Raw genomic sequence first — 15595 nt, forward strand, 5'->3', positions numbered from 1 at the left:
TGACATTTGTCTTATAACCCACTGTTTGTCTTTTGAAGTAGGGTAGCCCAGGCTGACCATAACTCCAAACTCAGGCTCCTGGGTGCTGAGATTACCGGCTTGAGCCACCACTTCCAGCTTCATAGTTCATTCTTAGTTCATTTGCTATACAAGAGTGGGGACTTTAGTCAAAGCCCGTGGCCTACAGTGGCTGCATTCTTTCCTTTCTTGTGAGTTACCTGGTAACTTTAGTTGCAGTATCTCAATCTCATCAACTTGAACTTCTTTCAGGATACCGTTGTTCAATTGACTTACTGATCTACAGCCAATAAGACTTAGAATTCCCTCCTTCAGGGTCCGCTCGCCCCAGCACCAGGCTCCCCACTAACCCACTTCATGGCAGTCTCTCAGATCCTTAGAGGCAACCTTTGCTCTGCCTGGAAAAAGAAATGTTCCCTACAAGAGTCCAGCTTTAACAGAAGCAAGGAGATTCGGACTAGGGAGGCACGAGCATCCTGTTGCGCTTGTCAAGGGGCCCAAACAGTGCCCATTCATGGATAGTTAGTCGTTTGTCCACAGAAACTGAACCCTGGAAGCCTCCAGGGGGATGAGGGAGGGAATACAGGAGAGACCCCTAAAATGAAGGGCCAGTGGGGGAGACGGGGCTAGTATGGAAACCTAATATAGTAGAAGCTTCCTAAAATATATGCATATATGAAGGTTATGAAAATGAAAATACCGCCGGGCAGTGGTGGTGCACGCCTTTAATCCCAGCACTTGGGAGGCAGAGGCAGGCGGATTTCTGAGTTCAAGGCCAGCCTGGTCTATAGAGTGAGTTCCAGGACAGCCAGGGCTACACAGAGAAACTCTGCCTCAAAAAAAAAAAAAAATAATAATAATACCAAATAATGGGGAAACAGAGACCCAGCTACCCATCTCCTGTTAACCATACCGTGACTGGGTTACATCTAATTAGGTTGTTGGCAAAAGGGGTCCCATGGGAATCCCCAAACAACCCAGACTATTGCCAAGACGTTAGGTTGCTCTCCACAGACTGACAGCAAGGCCCCATTGCTGAAGTAACACCACAGATCACTGAACATGGAGAAGTCAAGCTGGGGCCTCATAAAGACTTCACCCATGTGTTCCGGTATCTTTGGTACAAGAAGGTATTCTGTTTATGTTTCTAAGAGAAACCTTTGATCGAGTCTACACACTATCACAAAAGAAATGTAAACACCAAGCCAGCCATAAATCCTTTAATCTGCAATGGTGTCCTTCTGCCTGCATGAAATGCTAGGGCAGTGGTGGCACAGTGCTTATGGAAGTAACCAACCAATATCTGATTTGACTGAAGGTCCACTCCACCAGATGGAACCCATACTGGACACTGCTTGAGTGACCAAGAACCAGAGACTAGATAACCCAGGGACATATAGTTAAACAAAATACTACTTACTGGTCTTTAAAAAAAAAAAATTTAGCAATAAATAAAATGACTTCTAATGACATTCTGCTATTGCTCATAGATCAGTTCCTTCCTCAGCTGTCATCAGAGTTTTCTCCTGCAGCAGATAAGAACAGATACAAAAACTTTCAGACAGACAGACATTGTGCAAGGAGTGAGAGACCTTGGGACACTCAGCTCTAAAGGGGGTGTCTCTGTCAAATCCTTCCCTGAGGGCTTGGGAACCCTGTGGAGAAGAAGGCACAGAGAGTCTCAGAACCTCTAAATCCACAGGATCCGTGCACATGTGAACTCACAGAGCCTGAGACAGGCAGCAGGTCTGCACCAGGGCCTCCGCATGTATGTTATGGCTTCCAGTTTAGTGTTTTTACCGGATTCTTGAGTGTGTGAATGAGTGAGTCCCTGAGTTCTGTGCCTTCTCTCGGGCTCTTCCCTTTTCTTTGTTTGTTTTGTCTTAATTCCAGTGTGTTAGGTTTTGTTTTGTCTTATTTTATTATTATCCCTTGGAGGCCTGTTTTCTGAGAGACTGAAAGGGATCGGATCCAGAAGAGAGGGGAGGTGGGGAGAATCAGAGGAGTGAAGGGAGGGAAAGTGTATAGGATAGATTAGGTGAGAGAAAAAAATCTATTTTCAATAAAAGTGGGAGGGGGAAGCTCAAGAAAGATGGTAGGAGGCGTGGCCTCAGAGAGCCTGGGGCAGTAGAGGATGGTAGGAGGCGTGGCCTCAGAGACCCTGGGGCAGTAGCAGATACACTGTGTACTCCAGCCTCCCACTCACCTTCTCTGTTTCCTTCCTAGAAATTTGAACAAGAGTAACTTAAAGTGAGGCTTTTGGATTTTTCCCCCTTTTGTAAATGAGCCTCGGGAATAACCTTCAAGAAAAAAAAAAAAAAATGCCGGGCGGTGGTGGCGCACGTCTTTAATCCCAGCACTTGAGAGGCAGAGGCAGGCGGATTTCTGAGTTCGAGGCCAGCCTGGTCTACAGAGTGAGTTCCAGGACAGCCAGGGCTACACAGAGAAAGCCTGTCTCGAAAACCAAAAAAAAAAAAGATAAAATAAAATAAAAAGAGCCATAGAAATGGGGGTGGGGGGGAGGGTTGCCAAGTCACAAGTCACTCCTAAGCCTTCCTAATGAGGGGTAGGATCTCGTATTAAAGGACAGAGTTGTGGGGTGTTTCCCTCAGCTAAAAGGATCCCATAGTTGTTTTGCTCACTCTGAAAGAGCAACTCTCTCCTACCCTGTCCCAGGGACTAAGTAAGCCTCTGGAGCCCTCCGCCCAGAGCCCTCTCTTGGTAGGATCTAGTACTGAGGCCAGGGCATCCCCAGGAAAGCAGGGAGGACCTGTGGGTCCCCCAGCCCCTGCAGTCAGCAGGATGGAATTCGGTTCTTGCCTTCCAGGGCAGGGCTTAATACTCCAGGCTTAAGTCTCCTCTCTTATCTGTAGCATTGGGAATACTGCCCGCTTCTGAGCGCTTTGGATTGATGGTAAGACAGCACGGGAATGTAACACACAAGTGGGTTAATTTAATGCTCACAGGTCCCCACCCCATCCTCTGCATCACTACAGAGCTGTCATACTTCGGGTTTAAGAGATTAGTGGAGCACTCAGGTGTCCATCCTGAGCTGGCAGGGGTGTTGGCAGGCAGCAAGTGACGCTAAGGAACCCACAAAGCCCGCCCCTCGAGTCCCTTCCCTGGCTTCCTTCACGATTCACATCTGTGACCTCTGTCCCCTGTGCTTTGCACAGTGTCCCTTTTAGAGGAGGTGGATAAGATAATGACTAAGACCCGATGAGCCCTGGGGAGGGAGAGACCGTTCGCTCCATCTGGAATGTTCTAAGTGGTTCTGACCTCTCACATCCTAGCAAAGACACTGTACTGTTTTCAGCATGAAATCCAAGAGCTCTAGAGAGGAGAAATGTTTCAGGGTGGTGTTTAAAAAAAAAATAACTTGTTGCCCTGTGCCCCTCCCGCTCTGCTATCCCTGGATAGAAATCCAGAGGCTGCAGCTACCTGTAGCAAAGCCGTGGTGGGGTGCTGCTAGCCTCCTGTTGTGAGCTGTGTCTACTTGGTATGAGGGTGAGTCCAGTGTGTCCCCCTTCTTCCTGCTGCATAACTGACCAACAGCAGGAAAGAATCTGTTTGCAAGCCCGGAAGCATCTGTGTGGTTCCTGTTACCTGTCCCCTCTGCACCCTTCCCCAGCGCGTCACCGTGCACTCCGTGGTTTCTGTTTTCCTCCACCACAGCAGAACAGAAGCCGTTGCCCATTGTACACACACGTCTGCATATCAACACACAGTAGTGCCGGATATAGAGACTCTGTACTTCTGGGCAGTAGCTGACGTGGCCTGGGGGGAGGAAAGAGCCACTGGGTGGCAGACGATCCCCTCTATGCTGGGGACCTGTGTTCCTGTAAAGGGCACCCCAACTTTCACACTTTTTTGCTATTTAGGCCAAAGAATGCTTTGTCGTGGGGACTGGTCCTGTGCAGCCGTAGCCAAAAGTACCTCCATCCACCCCTGCTGTTACAACTGGAAGTGTCTCCAGACATTGTCACACACCAGCTGGAATGGAAAAAAATCACTGCTCAGCTCAGAGAAATGGCTGTCGCAAGCTGGCTGTCACTTTTCAGTTTATATCTTACTGTACCTGCTCTGGTGCTGGGCTTTCAATAAACTTAGCAATTTTGAGGTTGTCGGTGTTAAAAGTGTAACCAGGGACACTGACTGCTGTCCCAGTGGTAATGTAAACTTAAACCCATCGTACAGGCAGGGTTCTTAGACCTTCACTTAAAATTCCATTCAAGCAAGTAAAACAACATAAAACAACTTTCTTAGAAACTTTCTGGAAAGTTAAATTTTATTCTCCATCATTACAATCCCCCTTGTCTGTAATTTGACCCGCCTACTCAGAATTTTTAAAGATTGGTTTTTGTCTAACAGGGATTTTTTTTTTTTAGGAGCCATATTGGTTATGTGTGAATTGCCCATCTTTTTTTATATTCTCTGTCCTGTGGGTTTATACAATAAGTCTCTAGTCGGAGACAGACGTGGGAGTGAAAATATTTCTCCCTAACCACAGGAAGGGATTTTTACAATGCTTCTTAGAGGCAGCTAGCCAGGTACCTCACCCAGCAGGAAACAGGGAACTGCTCCTGCAGTTGGAAAGTAGCTTTATCTGAGATTATCTATTCCGTAAACTTCCTCTTGAAGAAGAGATGATCCAAGTAATGGGCATTTCTTTAAAATACTCGAATGGCACTGTATGGAGGAGAAGACCCTTGCCCTGGTTTCCTTTCCCTTTGCTGTGATAGGGAATGTTTACTCTGGCTCACAAGTCAAGGTACATCATGGTGGGGAAATCAAGGCAGCAGGAGCTTGAAGCAGCTGGCTCCATCACACCTACAGTCAGAAAGCAGAGAAGAGTGAATATGTTTTACTGCTCAGCTCTTTCTCCACTTATGTAGTCCAGGAACCCATTTAGGGAATAGCACCGCCCACAGTGAGCAGGTCTTCTAATCTCAGTTAACTCAGTCAAGATAATTCACACACACACATTCCCAGAGCCCCATCACCTTGGTGATTGTATATTCTGTCAACCTGACAGTTAACACTCACCATTGTCTCTTTAGGAGAGACAAACTTAGAACTAGAGAGATGGCTCAGTGGTTAAGAGCACTGGCTGCCCTTCCAGAGGTCCTGAGTTCAATTCCCAGCAACCACATGGAGGCTCACAACCATCTGTGATGGGATCTGATGCCCTCTTCTGGTGTGTCTGAAGATAACAACAGTGTACTCATATACATTAAATGAATAAATCTTTTTAAAAAAATGAGAGGGAGAGACAAACTTTTTAAATTATTTATTTATTTTATTGATATGAGTACACTGTAGCTGTCTTTAGACACACCAGAAGAGGGCATCAGATCTCATTACAGATGGTTGTGAGCCACCATGTGGTTGCTGGGATTTGAACTCAGGACTTCTAGAAGAGCAGTCAGTACTCTTAACCACCGAGCCATCTCTCCAGCCCGAGACAAACTTAAAATTAGTAAATAATTTGTGGTTTAAAAATAATAAACATTCATGTTCAGTTGCTTTATAGGATGGACTTTGTTAATAGAATTCAGTCTATTTTATTTATCGAATTACAGTATTTTTATTATGGATCAAAGAACATTGCATCTGTATAGACATGGCGTCAGACAAAGTTAGAAAATTCCAGGCAGTTTCTGATAATAGTATCCAAAAGATCTAGAAAACAAGAAATTGTGCCTTTTATTTAATAGAAATATTGAAAAGAAAATAATTCAGATGGCTTATACTTCTATAGTAAATAAGAGAGAACATGGCTGTGTGGTCAGACAGTTATTTTTATCATCTGGGCATAATTTCTAAAGAAACAGAGAAATCAATAGTGTTATAAAAGCCACTTACACTCTGAGCTTGAAGTAACTGCTTTATGCCATGAAATTCCCCTTGCTACTTCCGTTAGTGGCTGAGTAATTCAGTGTGTCTTGAATGTCAACGTTTTTATTACGCAGCTAATGTTGGCTTTGCTGGATTAAATGTCATTTAAAGTGATCAATTGGGAGCTTGTTGGGGGTTACTTTCAAATTTATGAAAGGGGAAAAACGTTGCAATATACAAATGTTCTTGAAACTTACAAGTACAGTCTGTTCTCCGGCAAGCCCTGTCTACATTCGCCATCCAGTGGGCACATCATACAGTCACATTCTGGAACCAAGTTTGAGGTCTCTGAAAAAACCACCTGACACCCCAGGGCTGGGTAAGCCTTTAGCCAAAGAAATAATCCAAAGGACACTGTCCAGCTGGGATGTGCCAGGTTAGTAAAAGAGAGAAAGTGCAATGGAAAAACCCCTGTGCAGATGGGAATGGCGGTCAAGGGAGATGTCCACTCCGCAGTGGGGCTCGAGCCCAGAGGACCGTGCTTGCCTTGTGCTAGCCATACTGAGGTGAATACACTAGAGCCAGGCATGGAGGTGCTCACCTGGAACCCTATCCCTGGCTAAGCTGAAGGCAGGAGGACCCTGGGACTTACCAACCAGCTGGTCAAGCTTCACTAATGGGCATCAGACTCAATGAGAGAGACCTTGTCTCAAAAATACAATGCGTAGCAGTTGAAGAGATGCCCAGCCTTGATTTCTGGCTTCCACACGTATGTGCGTTTGTACTCACGGGTACACACACAATTGTTAGCACTGAGGTATGCAGAACAGGGACGTGCACACACTTCATTTTCTCCTCACTGAATAACATTTTATGTGAATAGGGTTTGGTTTGGGGAGATCTTTTCCTGTAGGGTGAGACTACAGGAAACTCAAGTGTGCCTGCCCTTATGATTGTGGCCCCAAAGCCGGACGAGGGAATCACAGCTCGGTTCTTGTCTTAGTCCATCCAGGCTGTTGAAACAAAATGCCATAAGGTGACCTCCACAAACAGTGGAAATTAGCCAAATGTGGTGGTACACGCCTGTCACCTCAGCACTTGAAGGGTGAAGATGGGAGCATCACCATGAGTCTGAGGCCAGCCTGGGCTACATACTGAAAGTCTGTCTATAAAACAGGAAGTACAAGAGAAGAGGGAGAGAAGAATGGAGGGAAGAGGAAAAGGAAGTAGGGAGGAAATGTCGCTCCCACTTCTGGAGCCTCCCAGGTTGAAGGGCAGAGCTCTAGTATGCATCTGAGGTCTGCTGATGGATGTACCCTCTCTTTCATAGGCATCATCTTCTTGCTGTCATCACAAATAGATATGTAAGGGAGCTCTTGCAGCTAGACTTTATAAAGTCACTCACTGGAACTGCTAAGCCAGTTAGGAACACTTGCTGTTCTTGCAAAGACCCCAAGTTCAGTTCCCCGTACCCACATGGCAGCTCACAACTATCTGTACCTCTGATTCTGGGCAGCACCCTCTTCTGGTCTCTGTGGGATCCTGCATGCATGTGGAACTCATTTACTCACACAGGTATACACACATACATGTAAATACACGATGTGCACATTCAGCCATTGGTCTTCTGTTACCAGCCATCTAGCTAGCCCCTGCCCCATCCCAGAAACATTGAGGGAGCAGTTGGAAAGGGCACCTCCTACTCTTAAGCGGGTCAATCCAGCATCTGCTATACCCAGAAGGTACAGACCTGTCTCTGCTGCACCTTGGTCTGGGCTGGAGGGCAGACCAGGTACCGTTACAGCACAGACCTAGGGCCAGTGGCTCATAGTCAAAACTCTGGGCTGAGCCCAGTGCAGGACGACACTAAATCATCTTGTGAATGTTTGCTGTCTGACCACATAATCAGGAATGAGTTCTCCAAATGAGAAATGATATTCTTGCACGAAGTTCCTTTCCACCATGATTCCATTATGATAAAGCAACTTGAAAGACCTCCACAGGATGATTTAATGAGAACATCTGTATTTTTTTTTAAATGCTAGCCACAGTCCCCACAGCCAACGTCACCAAGCCACATAGTTTTTAATTTCCCATCATTTTTCATCTCTTGCTGTTTTCTTTTTAGCCTCTGTCTTCCACTCTCCATTCAGCATCTTCCACCATCTGCAAAATAATCTTTGAACTCTAATCTTTTAATTTTTTATCATACTGTTCTCACTGGAACTACAAGATTTTCTCTCCGGCATCGGGGCATCGGGGAATGGGTCAGTCGGTAAAGTGTTTGCACTGGGACCTGATAGTGACCGCCCAGCAGTCTCATAAAGGCAGCATGTATCTGCAGACCTTTGTAAACACAGTTCCAGGGAGACCGAGACAAGGGGATGCCTGGAGCTTGAGGGCCAGCCAGCTTCCTGTGCAGTGAGAGACTGTATCTCTAAATAAATAAGACATAGGTGAAGGGGCTGGAGAGATGGCTCAGGGGGGTAAGCACTTGCTATGCAAACAAGATGACCTGAGTTTGAATCACAAGCAGTTGTATAAAAGTCAGGTTAGATGCCATGTAAAATGCACAGCTGTAACCCCAGAATTGGAGATGGTGGTGGATACAGATGAATCCTTAGTGCTCGCTGGCCAACAAGCCTAGCAAAAATGGTGAACTACAGGTTCAGGAAGAGACCCTGACTCAAGACAGTAAGGCAGATAAAACATGATACCAGTGTCTCCTCTAGCTTTTTAGTGTAGATGGATACACACACGCACACACATGCACACGCACACAGAATCTCTTTCTACCATTAATCCATCTACCCTCTCTACTGTAGCCCATTGTCAAGGCCTATTTATTCGTTTATTCATTTGCAGGTGCCTCATCCTTCAGCTTGGGTGGTTCAACTTCAAGCTTTGTCATGACTTTGAACAAGTCTTCTCCTGCTTGTGGTCCTCCTACAAAGGTGGTGGCCTTGGTCCACCCCGAGTCTCCCTGGGTCAGAGGTCAGCAGGAGCTCCCAGGCTCTCTCAGGACCCATTTCGTCTGTGAAATAAGGAAATAGGACCGTCAAAACCTGGCCCAGGCTGTGGCTCCACACCCCTCTCTGAATCTTGTGATTGCCCCCACAAAAACACTCTCAACAGTAATTTTCTCTCTCCTCTATAGACTGTAGACTGCTCTGGGATTACGTCTATCAATTGCTCTCTGACAGCCGGTACGAAAACTTCATCCGATGGGAGGACAAAGAATCCAAAATATTCCGGATAGTGGATCCCAACGGACTGGCTCGACTCTGGGGAAACCATAAGGTAAAACGGCCAAATATTTGTTGGGGAAGCTGGTGCCAAAAGACAGTCTTCATCCTTGAATCGAAGCATGATTGTCTTTCTGCTTCCCAAAGTCTGCCCATGATTCTTTGGTTTCTCCTCACTGGGCAAACAATTAGGTAGCTGCAAAGGAAGGAAATAATTAAAGATGCCTTTTTTCCATGTGTTGCCTCTGTCCGGGGCCCATTAACTCAGCAGAACTCAGTTCAGTAGACTGATTATAAATGTTTCCCCGGCCACACCCCTTGACCTGGATCTGCCACCCCTGTTGTCCTTAAGTACTGAGGAATAGAGAAGTAGTGAGAGCTATATGACTCACAGGGGGCCTTCGGGAAGTGTTACTTCTGTCCCCAGTTGGAAACCCCCCTTTTCACAAAAGTCCATTTCTGCATGGAAAATATGTTCTGAGTATAACACACCCCCTTTACAAGCAAGAGCTGCAAGGAGTCTGCCCCCACAGTTTCCCAAAGGAGGAAGAGGAAGTGGAATTCAAAACACAGTTCTATATAGTAAGGAAGGTGGCTCAAATGGACAGATAGGAAAAGGCAATAATGGTGACCCAGGCCAGTTGGCATATAAGGAGATTAAGACCAAGCTGAGGACACTGAGAAGACACAGCAGAGCCTCAGGCCTCCTAAGAAGGCAGCCTGAGCTCTTTCCCCATTGAGAAAGCCCAGTCAAAGGCCACCGACAGATATGTCAAGGCCCTCTTAACGTAAGTTTGGGCACCTGAGTCACTGAGGGACCTTCTGTGCATTGCCCATCAATATCAATGACAGACTAAGAGACAAGTATATAATAATCATTGCACCCCAAAACGAAATTTTATGTTAACCAGACCCGAGGGCCTCCCACCTGAGATAGAAGCCCAGAGCAGTCGCCGGAACAGGAATGAGGGCAGTTACTGTAGGGCGAGCGAGGTTAGTGAGTACTTGCAGCCCTAACTAGGGCAGTTCAGGTTAGGAGAAGAGGTTGACCACAGTGGCTGAGAGGGCAGACAGCAGAAGGAAGGTCCCTAGAAGGCAGTAGGCCAGTAAGTAGGCGACACTTCCAGGCTGGTGAGGCTGTGTGGAGCGACTCAACAGCCTTTAATAGCTGCCTGGTGCCTTTTCTGAAGCTCATTTCATTTTGTCTTTGTGCTTTTTTTTTCTCTCTCTCTCCCTTCCTCCTTTGAACAAACAGAACAGAACAAACATGACCTATGAGAAAATGTCCAGAGCCCTGCGCCACTACTACAAACTAAACATTATCAGGAAGGAGCCCGGACAAAGGCTTTTGTTCAGGTAGCACCTCCTCTTTTTCCTCTCCTTCTTTTGGGAGGACATTATTTTCTTTATGTAAGAGGGCGGAGGGAGGCTGTCAGGAACTCTTGGCATGCCGATCTGAGGCCCAGAGCCATGATGACTGCAATCGGATTGGAAAGTTGGTTGGAAACTGGGTGCTGGCTTGTTAGGATTTAAGGGGAAGATCATTCCTTTCCCTGAAGTCTGTCTTGTAGGGAAGCCAAAGCTAAATGCGATCTGACTCATCTTTAAAACAACAGAGTGGTCACAGAGCATTATCTGACATTGATGTCCGGTGGAGTTAAACGGAGCAATCGGGATAACTATTGTCAATAGCAAAGTGAAGGATTAAACTGGGACTTCCAGGTCACCAAACCTGGAAGCTGCTTTGTCAAGCTTCAGGTCATGACCCACAGTGAGTCACTGTGTGGGTGTACTGGGTTAACAACAGCCACTTTCTTAATGAAATAGAGAATACAGTATCATGGAGTAGGACATATCAAATTATAGCTCATCAAAGAGTGACCATCAATTCATAAAGATTTTGTTTCACTTGTATGTATACATGTGTGTGCACATGCATGTGGAGGCCAGAGGTCAACCTCTGATGTCACTTCCCAGGCCCTATCCACCTTGTTTTTTGAGATTAGGTCTCACTGGCTTAGGGCTTGACTAAGAAGCTCCAGGGTTCTGCCTGTCCCCACCTCCCAGCAACTGGGATGACTAAGCATATGCCACTCTGTCCCCTTCTGTGTGGGTGGGAACTGAACTCACGCATAGCAAGCACTTTACCAACTGAACCTCTGGAATTGTATGTATTATAAGCACATCACAGTTAGAAAAAATGTGACAGCCACTGAGGTAGGGAGCCCCCCCTCCTTCCAAATTCTCCATAGCTAATGGTTCCAGCTATTCCAGCTACCATGGAGATTGTGATTTCTGGAAGTAGAGAGGAAGGGCGATGTAAAGGGATAGTGAGGATGGCATGGGTAGACTCCTAACACCGTCAGTCACTGAAATGACAGAGGAATCAGATTGCAGTTAGGACTTTAGGTTGTAGGTCCTGGCAAACTTAGGACAAAAAGCCCAACAGCAAGGCCTGGAGATGTGGATTTAGAATCATCTATGCACAGGTGGGGAAATGTCACTGTGTATGAGGAGCCGTGGTGACCTCGATGATGGTTCTCATTAGGAGCGCACAGAAGCCACACAATAGCACGGAGAAGCAGGCCTTCATGGCTGAGAAATTCTATCCAGAAAGCTCTGTTCTCATCAGTTGACCACCATTGTCCAAAGTAATTGAAGGTGGACTCATATTTGATTCTTTCTATATCCCAGTCAGTTACTAGGCTGCACCATCTACTGGCTCAGCAGCACCATCCCTAAGTAGTTCTGTGTTGAAGGCCTGAAGCCTGGCAGCTGGGTTTCCTAGGGTTTGTAACCAGCCTGTCTAGGGTTGAAGTCTGTGACAAGCACATCCGTGGAATTGGTATGATGGACATGTATATCCCTCACTTTCACACATACACATACCCTCAAGGCCACCTCAAGTTAACTGTCCTTTATAAGGCCCCCCTCAGCTGCTCGCTCGCACGTAGGCGTCCTCTCCCACCTGTGTCCTCAAGCACTCCATAACTTTCATTTTTAATAGTATGTGTGGAGCTGGTGAGACGGCTCAGCAGTTAAGAGTGACTGCTGCTTTTGCAAAAGACCAGGTTCAGTTCCCAGCAGCTACGTGATGGCTCACAACCCTCTGTAACTCCAGTCCTAGGGAATCTGATGCCCTCTTCTGGCCTCTTCAGGCTCCTGCATGCACATGGCACACATAAACTCTTCTAAGACATATATGTAAACTAAAATAAGTCTTTAAAACATCTTCAGTAATTGTGACTAGAATAGTTTAATACTATGTGTGACATTTTCCTCGCGACAATTAAACCGTAAGTTCCTAGAAGGTAGAGGCCTCTGACGTATTTAGTTCTGTATATACTTTAGGGAAGATTTTAGTAAACACTTCATGACCCACTGGCATAGTATGGAATTTCAAGCTTACCATGGCAAAGTAGTCTGAAGGGAGGGTTAGTCTAGGCCTGGGAGAGGCTCTAGAGACTTTGGATGTTGAGGAAGACGTTTTATCGAGAAGAACGCAGTAGAACACAGAAACAGTTCTGACATGGAGCTGAGCAGTCATGGGCAGAAAGGAAGGTCAGTAGACGTGGAAGGTTCGCCAGCATCCAGTGATAGGCTCTGAGGAAGAGGTTAGCCTTTCGCTAGAAAATAAGTGTTGGAAGCCAAACTGTCCAAAATGGTGCCTTATACAGTGAGAGAGAGAAAGTGTGTGTGTGTGTGTGTGTGTGTGTGTGTGTGTGTGTGTGTGTGTGTGTATAAATGACTAGGTTTGTAATCGAGTGACGGGACATGTGGTAGTGTGGACTCATGCTGGTAAGCACACCTTGATGATAAAGCAAGCCACAAGAGAGTACTGGGAGGAGTCCAGAAGGTTTCAGGTCAGAACAACGCTGAAAGTCTGCAAAGACACATGAGCCATGGTCTCTGTGAGGGCTAGCAGACAGGAGCAGTGAGATGTGAGCCGTGGTCTCTGTGAGTGAGATGTGAGCCGTGGTCTCTGTCAGGGCTAGCAGACAGGAGCAGTGAGATGTGAGCCGTGGTCTCTGTGAGTGAGATGTGAGCCGTGCTCTGTCAGGGCCAGCAGACAGGAGCAGTAGGTAAACAGAAGTGAGCAGCAGAAAGTGTTTCTTTGGGAGCTTCGCAGATGGGCCAAACACTGCATCTAAGACTCAGCAGAATGGTGAAAGGAAAGGTTTGAAGGTATGAGCCATACGTAGGAAAAGGGAAAAGAGCAGACAGTGAAGTCGGCAGAAAGCTCAGGCTCCACCCACCCCACCGCCTCCCAATCCCACCGCCACATCACTGTCACCTCAGCCTACCCCCACCTCACCGGACCATCACCCCACCCCCACGGTCACCTCGCCCTACTGCCCTCCACCCCATCAGCCCCCACCCGACTGTCACCCCACTGCCACATCACCCATTATCAGGGAAGACGAGGCATTTGCAACCAGGCTTCCCACCTGCACATACAAACCATGGTCAGAACCTTGTCACTGTTGCTGTTCCAAGTAACACACAGTGATCAAAATTGTGAGGCTTGCTGTAGACTCCAGCTACAAAGGAAGGAGGGCATGAAGTCATTTCTGTCAGTTCAGGTAGATCAGTGGGAACAAGAGGATTCTTCTTGCTTTTCTAATTTCCAGGAAACTTCCTTCCCTAACCTGCCTGTTAATCAAAAGCATCCACTCAGCATCTAATAGCATCCTTTGAGCTACATTCAAGTTCTGAATACTATTCTCTGGGCATCTCAGATTGAGGGAAGTAGGTGTAGGACTCTTGTGGGTCTCTGTAAAAGTCTAATTCTTGGGGTTCAGGAGAAGGCTCCATGGGCAAGAGTGCTTACTGTGTAACTGTGAGGACCTGAGTTCAAATCCCCAGCACTCACATACAAAGCCACGTGAGATTAGGTTCCCAGCTTCCATGTGAGTTGCTCTAAGGGTTAGGGTGAAGAGCAGGGTTGTGGGGGACCTCTCTGGGAACACAGATTCTTTTGACTCTTCCATTTCCCTCTCCAAAGGTTCATGAAAACCCCAGATGAGATCATGAGTGGCCGGACAGACCGTCTAGAACACCTCGAGTCTCAGGAGCTGGATGAACAAACGTACCAAGAGGATGAATGTTAAGGGAGCCTACCACAGCCTCACCGGTGGGCTGCCCAAGAGGAGAGCTGCCCATGGGGACTGACTGCAGGAGGCGTGATGGAGCAGGCGTGATGGATGGCTGGAAAAGGAAGAGATCCAGGAATAGCAGGAGCGCTTCTCCTGCAGATCACGAGGGACCCAGAGCACCTTAGACAAGCCACCCCGCCATGGCAGGGCTGGAGTTCTGGAGGAGGGCACAAGCCTGAGACTCACGTGTCACGTTTGCTTCTCCTTCGGATCTCTTGTCTGTAACCCTCACCCTCACCCTTCACCTGTTGTTAGTCTCATGGTGTTTCTGGTTTTGTTTTTGTTTTGTTTTTTTTAAGAACATGCAGTTTGACTATTCATGGTCCATACAGGGAAGACGTCACATGTTGTTTTCCTATGGAAATATATCTATTATATATATTATTAATTTTTTTGTTGTTGTTGCAAATCTCACCGAGTACGGCCAGCTCGGCTGGTCAGGAAAGAGAAAACTTGCAGAAGGGTTCAGGTTGCTCTTTTTCCTGCCACATAGATCTGGTTTGTCCTGTCCAAGTCAGGTCTTAGATGAGAAAGGAAAACAAAATGAGAGAGATACTTTCAAACAATAAAAAAGAGGAGTTCTGTCTCCATATCCCTCTGCCCCCTCTCTCACTCATCCCCACTCCTTCTTCCCCCTTCTCTGCCTGCTGTTCCACTTCACAGGCCTTTCATCAAAACTAGCATCACAAGCACCTGGACGCAACATTGACCTGGCTGCTCTGTGACAGTCAGACCCCTTGGGCATCCATCTGAGGAAGAAGGCCAGACATCCCCCAAATGCTGCTGTATTCTAGAAAGAACAGTGGGAGGATCGGACATAAGATAGGACAGAGGGTGGCCACAGGTTTTTGCAAGGCCCTGGCAGTTTAGGATTGTCCTGAAAGTGCTACACATTAGGAAAATACGAGAAGACCACACAGCCCAGGAGCTATGAGAACAGGTCATCAAGGCTGTCCCAAGACATCATGGTCTTGTGGGATTGTTACCACCCCACAAACACTCCAAGTCCTAGCCTTTTCCTTCTATGCTGGTCCTCACTGAACACAAAACACACATGAGGGAGGATCCTGGAATTTAGTCTCGGGCACAGCCGGTATTTGCACAACCAGAACAGACAGGAAATTCCTCAGATTCATGCTTTTTTTCCTCCTGTCATGGCTGTATTTCAGGAGTACAAATCTGTGGCTCTTTTTCACCTCGACATAAGGTCAGTAGTATCTTCCAAGATGAGGGTAATAATATGCCTTAGGATTTTTAATAGCAGAATTGTTTTTTTGTTTTTTGTTTTTTTAGATAACTGTTTCTGTGGGGTTTTTTCTTTTCTTTTTTTTTTTTTTT

The 15595-nt window shown here is 46.7% G+C and overlaps 1 protein-coding gene across 1 annotated transcript in view; it reads left to right on the forward strand.

Annotated features, from left to right (window-relative positions):
- Window positions 1-14644, forward strand: part of Etv6 (ETS variant transcription factor 6) — a 241487-nt gene extending 226843 nt beyond the window's left edge. Inside the window, exons 6-8 of the mRNA XM_031383625.1 lie at window positions 9014-9156; window positions 10357-10457; window positions 14107-14644. Of these exons, the coding sequence (XP_031239485.1) occupies window positions 9014-9156; window positions 10357-10457; window positions 14107-14212 (350 nt within the window). The 3' untranslated portion in view covers window positions 14213-14644. The remainder of the gene's footprint in view (window positions 1-9013; window positions 9157-10356; window positions 10458-14106) is intronic.
- Window positions 14645-15595: the final 951 nt, after the last annotated feature.

The sequence above is a fragment of the Mastomys coucha genome, unplaced genomic scaffold, assembly GCF_008632895.1.
Source record: "Mastomys coucha isolate ucsf_1 unplaced genomic scaffold, UCSF_Mcou_1 pScaffold20, whole genome shotgun sequence".
Classification (NCBI taxonomy): Eukaryota; Metazoa; Chordata; class Mammalia; order Rodentia; family Muridae; genus Mastomys; species Mastomys coucha.